This window comes from Lactuca serriola, chromosome 1 (genome assembly GCF_051521515.1).
Source record: "Lactuca serriola cultivar US96UC23 chromosome 1, Lser_US96UC23_V15, whole genome shotgun sequence".
Lineage (NCBI taxonomy): Eukaryota > Viridiplantae > Streptophyta > Magnoliopsida > Asterales > Asteraceae > Lactuca > Lactuca serriola.
This window is the reverse complement of record NC_136408.1, coordinates 83,402,754-83,419,936: the sequence shown is the minus strand read 5'-3', so window position 1 is coordinate 83,419,936 and position 17,183 is coordinate 83,402,754. Positions and strand designations below refer to the sequence as shown.

The following is a 17,183-nucleotide window of genomic DNA, read 5'->3' as shown; positions in this document are numbered from 1 at the left end:
CCACGACAGAATGTCGATTCTACCAAATCTCCTAGTCGGGTTTTGTTCATGTTCAAGCAATGTACAATCAATTGTTAGACAACCATACGCAATGATACCACTGATGGGTTTTACATGCAATAACATGGCTAAATCCTTATACACTTAAGGGTACATGAAACCTACTTGATCTGGTCATCACACTATTAAAGTAACATTCTATTGAACAACAATAACCTTATAACCCTAGCTAATTTTGAAATTTATAGAACATTACATTCCTTTTGATTGTTGTAGTATACAATCCAATAATCCTTCTTGAAAAACTCTTCGAAGCTAGCACCAGAAATCTCTTGCTTCCGATGGTTCGCACCCAAACCCTAGAAACTAGGAAACTTAAAGAGAAAAAGAGGAGAGGGACAAAATTTTGACTATGATCTTAGATAATGGAGTGATCGCCAAAATTTAGAGGCCAATGGACCCTATTTATATCTGATAGAAAAAGCCTAGATAACCCTTACTTGATTAAAATAATAATATCTCAAATCAGGTAATTATTTGGTTTTCTAATTATCTCTAAGGGATATTCTAGAACCCTAGAATCACCCCAAAATCGTCCACGTCTATGGGGAAGGTTTTGAAATGCTTTTGTTCAACTATTGAACAATTATAACTTAGGTCCTTGCATTATTAATTAATCCAATTAATTCTAATTAATTTTTTTATTATTTCTAATTAATATGTTATTCTCATAATATATTAATAAATTATTTATTTCTATTTAATAATCATATAATAAATCAATAAGTCAGTCTCTCTCTATAAGTCATCCTATTCAATTACCAGGTTTGAGGGCAACCCAAAAGGATTTTGCCAATAATTCAAGATTATACTAATTCAGTTATTAGATTAGACACCTAATCTAACAATAACTTATCCACTTGGTGCTTAATAATCACACCTGGCATTAAAAGGTGGAAGAGAATCTGAATCCGTCAAACAAAGACCAATGAATTCCAACATACGTATACAACCCCACAACAACAAAGAATCCCATCGTAAATAATCATTCATTAGAGAACCATAGTTGATTAAAACAATACCATTCAACAGATCATCTAGGATTACATTTTGAAACAACGTAAGCATAAGTGGAAAAAATACTAATGACATCAACAATGCACCACCCGACCAAACTGAAGAGTTGATAACTCAAACCCTGACCCTTGGGACTCCAGCTATCCCACGTCGTCCATCCGAAAACTACCAAGATAAATTTATTGGATCCAAAACCATCTCATCTAATTTTGAGGATATTCGACCTTAACATGACCTGTCTAAATACAAATGAAACATACCCTCGACTCCCTCTGACTATAGTCTCGGTTGTAGTGATCCTCCTGAGCACATCTGAAACATCCAAAAACTTGTGCACGGAAAATACCCTGATGTGTCAAACCACACCTGCCACAGAACCCGCGAATTCGTCGATCTCCAAACCAATCATCAGTGACTCTGGTCTTCTTGATAATCGATGGTGATGCATGGACCTGATCATGCCTCCTTTTCTGTTGATCGGTCTCCAACTCCATCTTCCTATCCCTTGTTGCCTCCACTAAACTGGAAAGATTCTTATGTTGAGAAATGCTCACGAACTCATGGATCTCTATCCTCAACATCTCATGGTAGTGAATTATCCTTATCTCCTCCATAGTCGCATACTTCAGGGAAAGCAATTCTCTTTCTCTAAAATTGGCGGTGATCTTAGCCACCATCTTTGTAGTCTTCTAAAGAGCCATATACTCCCGAGCCAACTGTTGAACCTCAATTGTTCTCACAAACTCTTTCTTGAACCTGGTAACAAAATCTTCCCATGTCATAAACTCGATTGCACCTGGTTCGATACTCTCAATAATGTCGCACCACCAATCCCCTGCTCCATCACATAACATACACGTTTCGAATCTAACTTTGGCCTTCGTTGGGAAGAAACTAGCGAGAAAGGTACTCTCCACATCATAAATCCAACGCATACTCATAATAGACTTTCTCCTCCCCAAGAAACGAGCATATCCACAAGCATTGAACTCCTTGAAGGTAACCTCAACCCCAAGACCGCCCGAGCTCCAACTCGACCCGTATAATCCTAAGACGCTTATCCAATATTGAAAACAAATCATCCCTGATACTGTTGATCATAGCAGGAAATCCTCTCTCATGAACCTCGAAATATCTACAACGATGATGTTGTGGATATCCTTCTCACTCAAGCTTGAATCTCCAACACGAAAGGTCACCATCCTGAATCTGAAACATGACAAGAACAATCAGAACCAATGCATAACACTAAGCCACACCATTCATTGGCACCTACAGGTTCCTTGGGATTCCTATAACATCTCTTTGACTCAAGCATGAATCCAATGCTTTCAGTAGTACATGCCAAATACTACCTTCCACACTTATCCATACTTGTTCCAAGGATTACTCTAATTTTACCAAGTCACTTTGCATCACTCTTCCAAACTCCTCACACACATGCATATGTCTAACCATATGCATAATACTACACTTCCTAAACTATCACTAGGATTCTTCCATTCCCATAAAACCGAAAGCTACACAAGCTCTACTAACACCAAAAAAGGATTCTAGAACACATACTACAATTAGCACATATAAGGCATACAAGGCATCTACAAAAATTAGGCAGTTCTAGCATGCAATTTATGAACATATCCTTAGCCTACAACCTAGCATACATAACAATCCATAACATAAGCACATAATCATATGGGTATATTGGGAATCTCTTACTTCCTAAGCTCCAACTAACTGTACGCATCCCATCCTCCATTTATTATAAAATGTTTTTAGAAAATCGTTTTCTTGTAAAAGATTTTATCAAAGCTCAGTTTGAGTTCAACACTCTATAAAGTGTGCCCGACTCCCTCACACCAAGGCTTTGATACCAACTTGTAGGGTCCCAAAACTTACAAAGCGATTTTTTATTTTAAAAATAGATTAAACAATTAAAACCTTTTACTTAAAATCAATAAGAGACATTAATCATAATGTTATTAGAGTTTAATTTACGAACATCGAAACTTATAATATTCAAGACGCTCGAGGTGTGTATACAGTCTCGCCGAACTCTTCTCACGAACGACCTACAAAATATTTTATCCACAACTATAAGCATAAAGCTTTGTGATTTCCCTAGTATATCACATATTCCATTATATATATATATATAATGCATCCACACAAAGTCCTCGGCTCTTGCATCGAACAACCAAGTCTCCTATCTACATACATACATCATACATAATGGGCCCAACCCAAGAGTATAACATGCCCATCCTTACTCACATACCAGCACCTACCCAACCTACATAATGGGCCACACCCACATACATAATGGGTCGCGCCCACACACATAACGGTTCGTGACCAAGGAGTATAACAGACCTAGCCCTAACTCAATTGCCATGGGCTAAATCTTGGTCTTTAATACAATTGAAAGGGGCCAAATCCTGGTCTTTTATACAATACATAAAGTTGTGTGTGGTTAGAGATCAAATAGAAAATCGAATAGGCGGTCCACCCGAAAGCAATAAATAAGACAAGAACCATGGAATCAGGCTTTAGACCTAAAGTTCTTAGGCTATCCAACTTCATCACCTACAACTAACACACGTATTTCCCTAATCAACCATGACACCTAACAATATCATATAGTGCACATGCAAGACCCTACCAGTCTAGAATTCCATGACACTAATATCCTACATTGCTCAACCAACCATATTACACAATCAACAGGAAGGACCCTACTAGTCCAGCATACCGTGACAACGAGTGTCTTAAGCTACACATGCATAACAAGGAGTGATCCTAGTCAACTATCATACTCGTACTCTAACAGTACCACTAACATAACATACAAAGTATATACAGTGGGATACGTGACATAGTGAGAAGACTCACTTGAACCAAAGGACCGAAGCAACATACCAACAAGTCTTCCTCTTACACTGACTAATCCCGTGAACCAATTAACACTAAACAAAGATCAAATCTGAGATGACAAGCCAAATCCTTCAAATTTGACCTAAGCTCAAACTGGTCAAAAGTCAAGGGTCAACTGTCAACAAAAGACAATGGTCAACCAAGACAACAGTCAAAGCGATGTGGTGACATCTTGTGCATGTCATGGGCATGTCCGGACAAAACAGTCAAAAGGTTGAACTCCACCACATCATGGTTACGGCTAGAGGCTATTTTTTCTCATTATTTAAGGACTTAATCCATTAATTCTTTTGCTCCAACTTTCCTAAAAGCTTCCTTTCCCTCAAGTGAGTCATAAAAATCCTTACTTTATGGATATGCATGTCTCCCCCAAAATTAGGTCAAAATGGTAAGGAATCGAATAAAAACTCCATGCATGGCACCAATTAACATGAAAGTCTAGATCTGAAGCATATGATGGCCAAGGGACCTCAAGAAGTGATAAAGTTGCCAACTTCATCAAAACTATGTATTTATATTCACAAATCATGAAGGAAAAGAGCTCGAAATCTTTATCTAGAAAGGATGAACCAAAAGGGTGAGAACTTGGAAATTTATAGAAGTCCAGAAGATGCACCAAAAGATGGAGATGAGTTTACTAGCTGATGATTTTCTCAACAAAGCATTCTTTCAACCTTCAAGTGATCAAAAACACCATCAAAGAGCTCAAATGACAAGATGAGAGGCTAGGTTTTCGAAAGAAAGAATGGAGGTTGAAGAGGATGCCCTAATATTGGAGTTAATGGCTTTAAATATGTGATAAAGCCTAAAAAATCATGTGTTTGGGTTACCACAACCACCACGTCCTGGCCTCCCTCTTGCCATGTCATGGTGTTCATCAGGATATCCATTCCATTTGAACTCCATGCCACGTTGTGGCCATCCACCCACCACATCGTGGCATAAGTTTGTTCTCAAAAACCTTATCTTCGGACCCTTTAAGTCTTCGACTTATCCATTCTAGAAAATGGGTGTTACATTGGGTTTGGTTTTTTAGAAGGATAATATATGCCAATACTCAATATAAGCTAGACATTAAAAAAAATACTCTTTAAGAGATGTTTCATTTACTAAATAATATTCACTATTTAAAACTAATTTATTTTTTAAGAAATGATGGTCATAATTACATACACACATAGAACCGAGTAGCATAATGTCTTATGAAACTGTTCATATATCCTTTTACATACTTATAAAAATCCATATATACCTAATATATCACATAATGCTAACTAGTGTAGTGCCCATGCTTGGCATGGGTCAAGAGGGGTTTTGTTTTTATTGGGTTGTATGAACAGACGGTGGTTATATGTGATTATAGATTGCATTTAAAGATAAATGTTACATAGAAACACATAGAGCTTCATTACATTGTCTTTTATATATAAAATGTTACATATTTTGGATAGTATGTAATCGATTTCTTATGGTTAAGGAAATGGTATCATTTGGTCTTTATCGGTTGTAAGTAGATAAGAGATATAGATAACAAATTCCATTTTCTAAAATTCCAATCAAGCTTCACTTGTAAGTAGATAAGAGATATAGATAACAAATTCCATTTTCTAAAATTCCAATCAAGCTTCACTGACTAGAGAAATGTTACATGCTTGACCAAATAGAGAGATATAAATTTGCGTAAGTTTCAACAGCGACCATATTTCGTATATGTTTGCTTAAGGGGAGGTTTATATATACCAAAGAGCAACAGAAGCAACACATGGTAATCTAATATCGATTTGTAAAAGGACCAATTATAGGACATGCCTAAAATGTTGAGGAAATGTTTTCCATTTATGATGCTTCCATATATGTTCCTTAATTTTGTTCACCATATGCCGTGTTACCTTGAAAATTAGCTTAGAACTGTTATGTAGCAAAAAATGAGATAATCAACAAACATTGAAATAAAAAGAAAAAGAAAAAGAAAAAGAAACAGTTCTAGAAATTATGTTGATTGAGTAACCGAAAACCTTAATTTTATTGGAAAACTTGGCATTCGTTTGGGAGAGTGATGAGAAGGGCATGTATATCTTTTAATTAAAGTGATAGGTAAAAACAAAAATAAACTAACAAATCTTAATTTTGCACTCATGGTACTATTAAGTTGATGCTTCCAACCTGATGCTTTCAAGTTACGTTGATACTGTCAAGATGGTACTATTAAGTTGGCTAATTAGCTTATCTGTAGGAGCATACCCTATATGAAGCTCTCCATGAACCTGAAATATTACCAAAATGGAACAAAACTTAGGATGAAAATTAAACAAAAACAAATTTTAGACTATTATCAATTTGAGACTTTAAAATATCCACATTTAGGTAGCGTTTAGTAGCCCAACCGGACAGAATATAACATAACTAAATTTTTAGAGAGGCGTTTGGCAGAGATAAGATTAGGACAAAATGAAATTTTGCACAACTACATTTATCCAAGCATCCACGATTGATTAAGCCTATATTTTCAAATCTTCCATGCATGCTCTTTTTTTATACTTCTCAAACAGTTAATATTTGTTCCCTTTAACCATATACTTGTTTTTAATAGTATAAATGTCATTATATATTTGACAAAAGTAAGTTCTCTATGTAATGTTTCAATTACTTAACTTTTTCAATTTATTAGTAGTAGAATCGTTAACTTCTCCCCTGATGAGTTAATGCTTGAATTAGTTAATTCGTGAATTAGTTAACAGTAGAATTGTTACTAATTGTTTTTTTGCTTTCTCAATTACCTAATGCTTCTGCCCCCACACTCTTTTTTTTATGCTATTAACGATTGTACCGTCTTGTTTCGTTATGTTCCTTCTTAACAAGGTTGATGAGATTGTGTAAAGTTCACTGTCCGAAACTTCAATGGATCCATACATAGTTGGAAGCTGCATAATCCTCTGAGAAAAATAGCAACAAATGAGTTAAAATGTTTAATTTAAGAATTAAGATTAATTTAATAGTCTCTAAATTATAGTAAACCTTTCAAGATTTTTTTCACTTTTAAATAAATGTCAAGATGTTTACATATCGAGTCCTATTGATATAAATTGTTTTGGTGGAGCTCAAAAAATCCTACATGTCTCCCCGTAAGAAGCTTTCTTCTTTCAACTTCATACCAAATTTGCCGAATTCATTATCTTCTTCAATTTCCTTCATGAATCTATCTATAACATCCCAAAATATGTCCCAAAAATTTCATTTTTAAAATAGATAAAATAGTATTTCCAAATATCATTCATACAACTCAAAATAACCAATGTATCAAATGTCATAAAAATCAGAGTAAAAAATCGTATGCGGAATCCCAATGGTGTGTGTGCAATGCAGTTAATGCGAGCTCTTCCCTTTGCAACCGGAAGTACCCGAAACATAAACTGAAAACAGTAAGCATAAATATTAGTGAGTTCCCCAAACTACCCCATACCATACATAACAAACCACATATTGGGCCCCTGTCCGACATCAGGCCTCGTCCGGCATTGGGCCTCTCCCGACATGGAGCCTCGCTTGGTTTACCGATCTATTATTTTTAGGCCTCGCCAGCTATACACATACAATCAATATCACATAATCATGCTAGTACACATAGTGATCATAAACACTAGCTTATGTTCCCGTCCCCAGGCCTCTCCTAGCATCGATCCCTGCCCGATATACATAGCAACGCATAACAAATGCAAGGGTCATGCAGACTCCTAGCATCCTAACATAATCAATAAGGTCCGACATTGGTGCCTTAAACCGACTAAAGCCCAATGAGAGAACTCACCTCAAATGTTGAATCTTACAGAAAGAAATCCCTATCTGTTGCCCTGAAGACTCCTCGAGCTATCAATACAAAATAACACCCAATCAATACTTGGGTTCAATTAATATCTAATAATCGACACTTGGGGTAAAATGACCATTTTACCCCTGGCCTATTTTGATCCATGACTAAGGCCCAATTCCACAATATAAAAGGCCCAACACTAAATAATCTTCTCAAGGCCCACTTATGGCCCAATTTTGAAAATTGGGCCTAAACCCCTCTAATGGGCCTTATCTTAAACCCCAATAATATCCTTAGTCCAAAAGCCTGATTTCAGATAGCCCTCTAAGGCCCAAAGCAACTAGGTCTAAGAAATGGACCAAACTGAGGCCCAAATATGTGAAGCCCACTCTGACTGTGTACGTAGGGCGTACATGCTTGCAGGCTTATATGTTGCGCGTATAGACTTGTACGCCCAACGTACTCCTCTTATTAAACCAATTTTGTTATTAAGCACTTAATGCTTAGCCCAAAGGTCGAAACCACAGATCTGAGTCCTAACCAGTGAAAGGTGATTTTGTCATTTTTCCAAGTAAACAAAATTCACAACTATCATCTGACTTTAGGTCAAATGACTCCAAGACTCCATCCTTTTGGAGTTGGCTTATGCGTTTCTTGCTTACATGTCCAAGACGACAATGCCATAATGACGCTTTATCCAAGTTAGTGGAAGAATCAATACACAACACATTTTCCTAGATTATCTACAACCGACACAGTTTCATACACACCATCACAAGGTAATGCTTTAAAATAAAGAACATTATTAAAGAAAGCATTACTACCACCACATTCATTATCAAACGAAAAGGTAAGCCCTTTTTTGTACAAACCATGAAAGGAAATAATATTTCTCGCCATTTCAGAAGAGTAACAACATTTATTCAAATCTAATGTTAACCCACTACTTAGCAATAAAGAATAAACTCTAGTATTGGTGACAGGTGAAGCTTTCTTATTCCCCATGATTAAGTTTATCCTTCCATGCTCCACATCCTCACTTCTTCTTAGTCCCTACAAATCAGAACATATGTGAATACCACAACCTGTATCAAGGACCCAAGAATTAGAATAGGGTGAGTTATTAGACAATATAGTGTAAATACCTGCATGGTTGGGTTTTACTTTCCCATCCTTAACATCTTGCAAGTACTTTGGGCAGTTTCGCTTCCGGTGCCATCAAGAGACTTTCCCTTAGTACCCTTCGAAGGGCTCGTCCTCTTCTTCCCTTTACCTTTCCCGATAGCCAGAACAGGGGTGGTGGTAGGAGTGGTAACAACCGATTTACTTTTAAGACCACTTTCGACGGTCTTCAGAAGTCCTTGAAGTTTGTTGAGTGTGACCTCCTCCTTGTTCATGTGATAGGTCATTCGGAATTGATCATAACAAGGAGGTATGGAGTACAATATGATGTCAATTGCCAACTCCTCCGGGAAGTTCACATTCAATTTCAGCAAACGGTCCACAAATCTTTGCAGTTTCTGCATGTGGCTCGGGATGGGTTCACCATCCTTCATTCGGGTTGTTATCATGGAGGAGATTATTTCATATCGTTCTTGATGAGCACTCTGATGGTATCTTTCCATCAAATCCTGGTGCATCTCAAAAGGATAAAAGTCCTCATAGGGCTTTTGGAGCTCGGCTGTCATCATGGCCAACATGATACATGCCACTTTGGTAGCATCTCTCTCATGTGCCCTAAAGTCAGCGATCTCCTAGGGAGTAGCAGTAGACTCATCAAGATCCTTAAGCTCCTTGTCGAGGACATATTCCTTGTCCTCATAGCGTGTGACCATCCTGATGTTCCTGATCCAATCATTGAAGTTGGATCCATCGAAGATGACTCTCCCACAAAGGTTCATGAGAGAGAAGGAGCTGGTAGGGTTTGAGCCAGAAGCAGCATTGTTGGAAGACATCTAAAAAGAAAGAAGGACAAGTTTATATTAGATATAAAGATAGTCCTTAATAAGACACCCAAATGTAATATTAAGGCTAGGACCCAACACAATATCTTATAACTTAGAAGAGGGATGCCTAATCCAAGCTATAAAATATTTGAAGGTAGGTGAATGACGATTCACCAATTTCCACCATGAAAACAAAATGTATTATTAGGTTTTAATTGGTTTTTGAAACTCCTAGATTCTTTTGAGATTTATTGAACTTTTTCAATGGCATGTTTCAATCCTGAATGTGCCCTTCAAGTTTTGTGACTGGGATACTGAGGATCACAGAACAAGGTGTGAATAACCATGCAAATTAGTTGGTACTCTCAATGTTTATCACCTAACCGATGTGTCGGTTAACCACACGCGTTCCACCGATCTATGATAAACCTTAAGCCACCCTTTGCCTAGCTTGTTAACTCCAAGTTATTGTGCTGGTTAACCACACACGCTCCACTAACGACTTAAGCAAAGTGCAAAGTGTAATTTCATGGGTTAGCACCAAATTCACATTTTCCTAAAGTAACCAAGATTGGGAATTTAATAAAACATTTAGTTACTTTATAATAATCATTACTTTTAATGAGAATTAAAGTCATTGTCCTACCCGTTCGGCTAACGACCCTCCACCAGTCAATGAAGCGGTGGGTGAGAGTGAACACCCATTAAGATGTCATTTTATAGGCAGCAACCTTATACCCCCTTATAGACAGGCTTCGTGAATGAGGCCTACTAACGGTAAAACGACATATTATTATATTATAAGTTAATAATATATATATATATATATATATATATATATATATATATATATATATATTATTGACTTATAATATAATAAAGTATAAGGGTTGAATTTTAACTTTTAAAATTGTAGGGGTTGGAACTAAAGTTTTTAAAGTGACTTTACATGTTCCAAAACTTGAGGGAAAGTTTTGTAACTTTCAAAACTTTTCAACTTCATAAATTGTGAGTTAATGGTTTATTAAAATGAAAGACTCTTCATTTTATGTAACCTATGCGTTCATTAATGGAATTTAAAAGGAAGACTTTTGGTAATCCATAACTTGAGGACAACTTATGGATTCCATTAAAACACATCAAGATCAAAAATTAAATTAACAAACTATTTGCAAATAATTCCTATGATCTACTAAACTCATAAGTGTATGAACATTCATATCAACAATTTCAAGAATCATAAAACCACATATAAGACTTGAAATTTTGATAATTACCATTGTAAATGGATTAGCATAATCATTACCACATCAAAAACAAGTTTTATAAGTCCAAAACAGTTAAGGGTAATGATTCTAGTCCATTTCCAGCAGCAAAACTCAAAAAATCTGCAAACTGGAAGACAAACTCGTCGAGTTCTATAAGGAACTCGCCGATTCCATGCATTAACTTCTGAACTCGTCGAGTTTTTTTTCCAGAACTTGTCGATGTTTACAGTCTGGGAAGATTCTTGGTTTTTGAAAAACAAGTTTGCATCAAGTATCAAGAAAACAAGCCTATGCTCTGATACCACTGAAGGGTTTTGAGCATTCTAACACTCCTAAGGTGTACATGCAACCCTAGAAACCTTGAATCTATGTTTTACTAAGACATGCAAATTTGTTTTTCCAAGGTTCTTAACCTAACTAGCATGGCATGGGGAACATGAAACATAAAAGCTAGTAGGAGAACACACCTTTTTGTTGCTTGGATTCCTTGATAACTTTGTGAGCCTATCACCCCAAATGTGATGCCTCAAATGTCTCACACAACACCACAAATCTTGGAATAACTTTGAGAGACGTTCACACACACTCAAAATCAGTTAGCCCTCTTAGTTCTTCACTTAGTGCCGATTTTGGTAGCCCATGGGGTCCTTTTATAGTTGTGTCACAAGTAGGGTTACATCATGTAAACCCTAATTGACATGGCTTTTAATTTCCTCCATGATCCATGGGTTTTAACCTCTATGGACTATCCATGGAGCACCCTATGGGTTTTAGCCCAATTCAATAAACCCTGGATTATTAGCCCACTATAAAAGAATGGATGAGTTACACAATCAACCCCATATATTTAATTAGTCTCCTTTTGATCACCAAATTAATTCTAAATTAATTTTTGATCAATACTAATTAAATATTATTATTAATATATTATAACTTATAATATATTAATAAACCATAAGCGTCCTTTCTCTTATTTTGTCTATCCAAGTGTCATGATGTCATGCAACCCAAATGGACCATGCCAACCGGTTCAAGTACATTCCAGAAATTGTTATGAACTTAGAAACCTAATACAACAGTGGAAGCCCACAACACACCTTCTTAATTAAAATCAAAGATCCAATTGAAGCAATTGAACCCAAGAAGTTGATTAGCCTTAAGAATGAAGGAATCCCCAATTCCTAGAGGATGTAAATGCTTACACATCCATAAAAGAGTTATGATTCATAAGCTAGAGATGATTTCTACCATCATAAATCCCTTGTTCTAAGTAAATTCAATGATTCAGTGCTAAACCAAAGAAATAAACCAACAATTTCTTATTAAAGTATCAAGCTCATGATCAAAGCATTAAACAAAATAAGAAATATGAACTAGAATCATAGACATAAGATAAATGATAAATAAGCACAAATCCTTCAAAAACCAACAAACATTTAAAGGTTTTAGCCAAGGTCTACCAAAATAGAGGATTTAGCCACTCATGGCAATAGAATAACAATTACAAAAGTCTAATTGCATAAAGAAACTACCAATAGTTTGGAAAGATGAAAAAAATGAGTCTTTAGCTCCAAAATTGCCCTCTCCTGGTCTCCAATGGTGTAAAATCGAAGTCATAGCTGAAAGATCCAACCCCCAAGGTAAATGGTAAGCCAAATTACCAAAATGCCCAAAACTGGGCAGTTGCGCGGGTACCCGTGCACGTGAGAATCCACCAGCGCAAATATTGCTGGAATGTTATTGGCTCATTTTTCCTCCACTAACCATTCCATTACCAAAGATTCCCTTGGTCTCCTCCATATCCCACATGATTCAAATTAATCAATCATATTCTAGCTTCAAATATGGATGCTCCAAGCCCAAATTAACAATCCATGATCCATCTTCACAAGCCCACTTCATCCAAGTTTTTAGCCTTTTAAGCCCAAATCTCCTTTAATGGATCCGCAAAGCCCAATAATGTCTCGAAAGCCCACAAAGTCCATTCCAAGTTAATCCACAACCGCAACAAGCTCCAAAACCCTACAAAACACCTCATACAACATAAAAAGTCCCCGGTATGATCCATAATAAAGAAAATAAATAAAATACAATGCAATAATGATAAAAAGATCTAAAAATCTAAAATAAACTAATAAAAATAAAGAAATAAAATAAACTATTAGGGTAATAGTTGAAGAGCTCAACTGATAATTTTTTTTGCAAGCATATAAAGGCAAAAGAAAGATTATGAATTTTTTTGTGGTAATAACTTATGTTTCTGAAGTTATTTCAAGGTGGATGTAGTTAAGTTGGTGTTCAAGGTGGTAGTCAAGCAAGTGGACAAATGAAAATTTAGAATTTCTGATGTCTTAATTTGGTATCCGTTGAATTTTTAAAAAAATTTATTGTTTTTTTTATTGTCACGGATGAATGTGGTTTAAAAACAATTTTATATTATGTAATTAGGATGGTAATGTACACACTGTCTTGATGCAAATGGTCTATTTAATAAATACATGGCATTTTGGGGTGTATTTGAAATGGTTAAATGATTTATTAGAAGTACATTTTTATATCAATGCTTAGATCTAACACAAACAAATAAAATAAAAATCTTTCATATTCAATAAGTTAATTTGTTTTTTCTAAATATTTGAACAGAATTATTAAACTATGAAAAATAATTATTTTAGTTTTATATATTTATAATAAAAAAATAACATGAAAGTCGACCTAATTGTTTAATAAAAATAGAAAATTTTATACAACAGTCCTACTTATTTATAAAATAAATATTGTTTTAAGAAAATTGTAAATTTAGTGATTGTGGTGGTTTGTTGATTTCTTTGGTTTCAGTCATTCGTCTAAAAAGACAAATTAACTTCACATGAGGGCACATAAGTTGTGTTAACGAATAGGAGATAAGTGGGGTTTATATCCAAGGACCAAATCCAAAACAAAATCTGCTCGAATGAAATTTATAATTTTGAAACCAAAAACCATAGAAATCTGCAAATCATAAGGAACAAATTTGTAGTTTTTTCTTTAACTAAAAATCTTAAGTCTTGCAATGTTTTCACACTAAATTTGGAGTAATTAGGAATATACCTCTTAGACCAAATTTATAAAAATACGAATGTTTATGTTTAGTTTTTTGTTTATAAAAAGTACGAAGTGAAAACAAAAATAAATAGTAAATAAATAAATTGGTACGGGAGATACGGAGTGGTCGAGTGGAAAAAAAGAGTATACATATGAGATGTATATATCAACTAGGGTATAAATCCCACATCGGTTAATGGGTGGAAAGTGGCACTTGGTGTGCCTTATAAAAGAGTTTAAAGTCCCACTTAAATTTTTAATCTATTTTTTAATTACACCTTCGCAACTTTCTAGTTTCTTCGTTTTTATTTACCTAAATATCTATATTTCAAGTGAGTAGGTTAATCCCTCTAGCCGCCACCGAGGCATTGACCATGGTTATGAAAAAAGTCCCCGTTTCTGACCCCGGCAGTGCTTCCGCTCCCGGCGGTGCTAGCATGATGAAGCTGACTAAAGGCCGGCAAAAGATTGAGATGAAGAAAATAAAAGAAATCAACAGCCTCCAAGTCGCATTCTCTAAACGACGAACTGGACTCTTCAAGAAAGCATCGGAGATCTGCGTCTTGACCGAAGCCCAAATCGCCATCCTCGTTATTTCCCCCGGTGGTCGTATCTTTGTGTTTGGCCACCCCAACCCCGACGTCCTGTTTGACTGCTACCCTAACAATAACAACAAAGAGTACTCCACCACCAACAACACGGCAGCCACCCAGAACTCTACACCACCGCTGCCCATGGTTAATTTCAATCAACATTACATCGAGGTTTTAAGGGAGTTGGAGGCTGAGAAGAAGCGGGGAGAGACGATTCCAGTGAGCAGCGAAGGATCATGTTGGTTCGACGAGCCTGTTGATGGGCTGGATGTGGAGGAGGTTCAACAATATCTTTGTTCGTTGGATGAGTTGAAGAAGAAGGTTTTGACGAGAGCTGATGAAGTGACGATGATCAACAACTCTTCTGCTGCATTCGTTGGTTCGAGCAACAACTTTCAGCCGGTGGATATTCCTACAAACACCGGAGTTGACGGTGGTTTAAACGTCCAGTACGGTGAAGGTTTTGGGAACCTTTAGATACATGCATTCTGGTATTCTTTTTATCAATTGTTATATATCTCGTAAATATTCAGGGTTGAATCAATTGTTAGATATGGTGAAACTCGACATGAATTAGATTTTTGAATTCTTAAGCGATTGATGATTTTGTTGATGTTATAAATATTCGGGGTTTAAATAAATGTTAATATGGTAAGATATCTCAACTAGATTCTTGAAGTATTGCATGCAGCATGCACTTATATAATTTACCATGCATCACCTTGTGATTCGTATGCTATTAAGAAATTGCAACAAATGATTTTTCCGATTATATATCGTTGTTCGAGTTGTGTAGTAATTAAACAAAGATTTCTTGATCTCAATCTTTCGCCGCCGGGGAGTACTTTTGTCATAATCATGGTGGTGATGATGTCGTCAAGTCAACCAAGATTTCAACCCTAAAATTGCGTAATATATTTAATTTCTGATTAAACCTTTAATTAGGAGGTTCGTTAGTTTGTTGTTAGTATTAATTATAGGATTTTTTAATATATGCCATAAGCACACATATAAGAACCATTAATTAAAATATTAATTATAAAAAATATTATCATAATTAAGAACCATTAAATATGATGATATTCGTTTTCCAAAAACCATTTTTCTATGATAAGTAAATGTCTCTGATTGTTTTTATTTTTGTTAAGAATATGTGGTAAAAAATCGTCCATGTATATATAGGCCTAAATTACCTAGTGAAATTAATTGTTTGTAAAACATTAGTACAAAACGTATTTTTTAGTGCGATGATTTTTTTTTTTGGTGCGGTCGTAGACTAAAACCGCACCATTAAAACACTTTCGCATTAATAAATCAAGGAATCGTACTAACAAATGCATTTTTGATGCTATTTTCTTTAAACGCACTAATAAATGTATTTTTTGATGCTGTTTTTCAAAACCGTATTAATAATAAATGTATTTTTTGATGCTATTTTCAAAAATCGCACTAATAAATGTATTTTTTGATGCCGTTTTTCAAAACTACGGTAATAGCAAATGCATTTTTTGATGCGGTTTTGGATTGAGTTCTCTCCTCATTTTTGTTCTCGGGCTGAAGCTCCTTCCAAAATTTCATTCCCCGCGCGATGCGTTTCTTTTCCCCTTTATATTTTCTTAATCTAATTTCATTTGGCCACACAAACCCTAATATCATCGACTACTGCCGCCCTCACCAACATCCTTGAGTCCTCTCACCCGTGTCTGCATCATCGTTGATTCGGGCTGCCACAGCCCTCATCATCTCTGATTTCGGTCGACCTCACTCCTATCGTTGCTGATTCACGACTTCAGGTCAGCAACGAGATGAATCTGAATAATCTTTGAGGAGTCGACCTCCACTATAATCATATTTGTTCATCGCGATCAACCCATCGTCAAGACTGTCAGATATGTTTCTGATATTTTGATTTATAATTTTGATTCATAAAATTACTTAATCTATATGTCCGATACTCTGATTTCTTAAGTTAGGTTGTGGAAGTAAGAAGGGGTTGGGCAAAGAAGCTTGTGACGTTCAAAGGAGAGCACATATCTATGCAGGGGAAGATATAAAGGTAGAAAAAACTTAAAGAAAGAAACAATCTCATGTCTTTTATCTACAAAAATTGAATTAAGGCAAGTTTTTTCCTTTGTATTGATAATATTTCTAACCTGTGTAATTTACCTTTTGATTAAATGGATTGTATTCCTTTTGATAAAATTATTTTGTAATTTAGCTTCTGAATTCCTACTGAAGCGAGGTAATAGAGTCCAAGGTGGGCATCATCTTTAAAAGTCTGCAAGATACCGAAGAGGGGCTATATGAAGATGGTGATAACGAAACTGAACACGTCTATATCAAAAAAACTTGAATATGTGTATGTAGTTACATTCATTAGGATGTTTTGTGTTTTATTATAACTAAAATTTAAACTATAAATTAATTGTTTTTTGTGTAATGGTGTAGTATTTTGTAATACCTTTTTGTTTAT

General features: G+C 35.5%; 1 protein-coding gene across 1 annotated transcript; it reads left to right on the top strand.

The window, feature by feature from the left end:
- The first annotated feature begins 14,368 nt into the window (after positions 1 to 14,368).
- LOC145069723 (agamous-like MADS-box protein AGL62) lies at positions 14,369 to 15,334 on the top strand. The gene has a single exon (XM_079016675.1). It carries the CDS (start codon positions 14,492 to 14,494, stop codon positions 15,185 to 15,187), a length of 696 nt encoding a protein of 231 aa, XP_078872801.1. The 5' UTR covers positions 14,369 to 14,491; the 3' UTR covers positions 15,188 to 15,334.
- Positions 15,335 to 17,183: the final 1,849 nt, after the last annotated feature.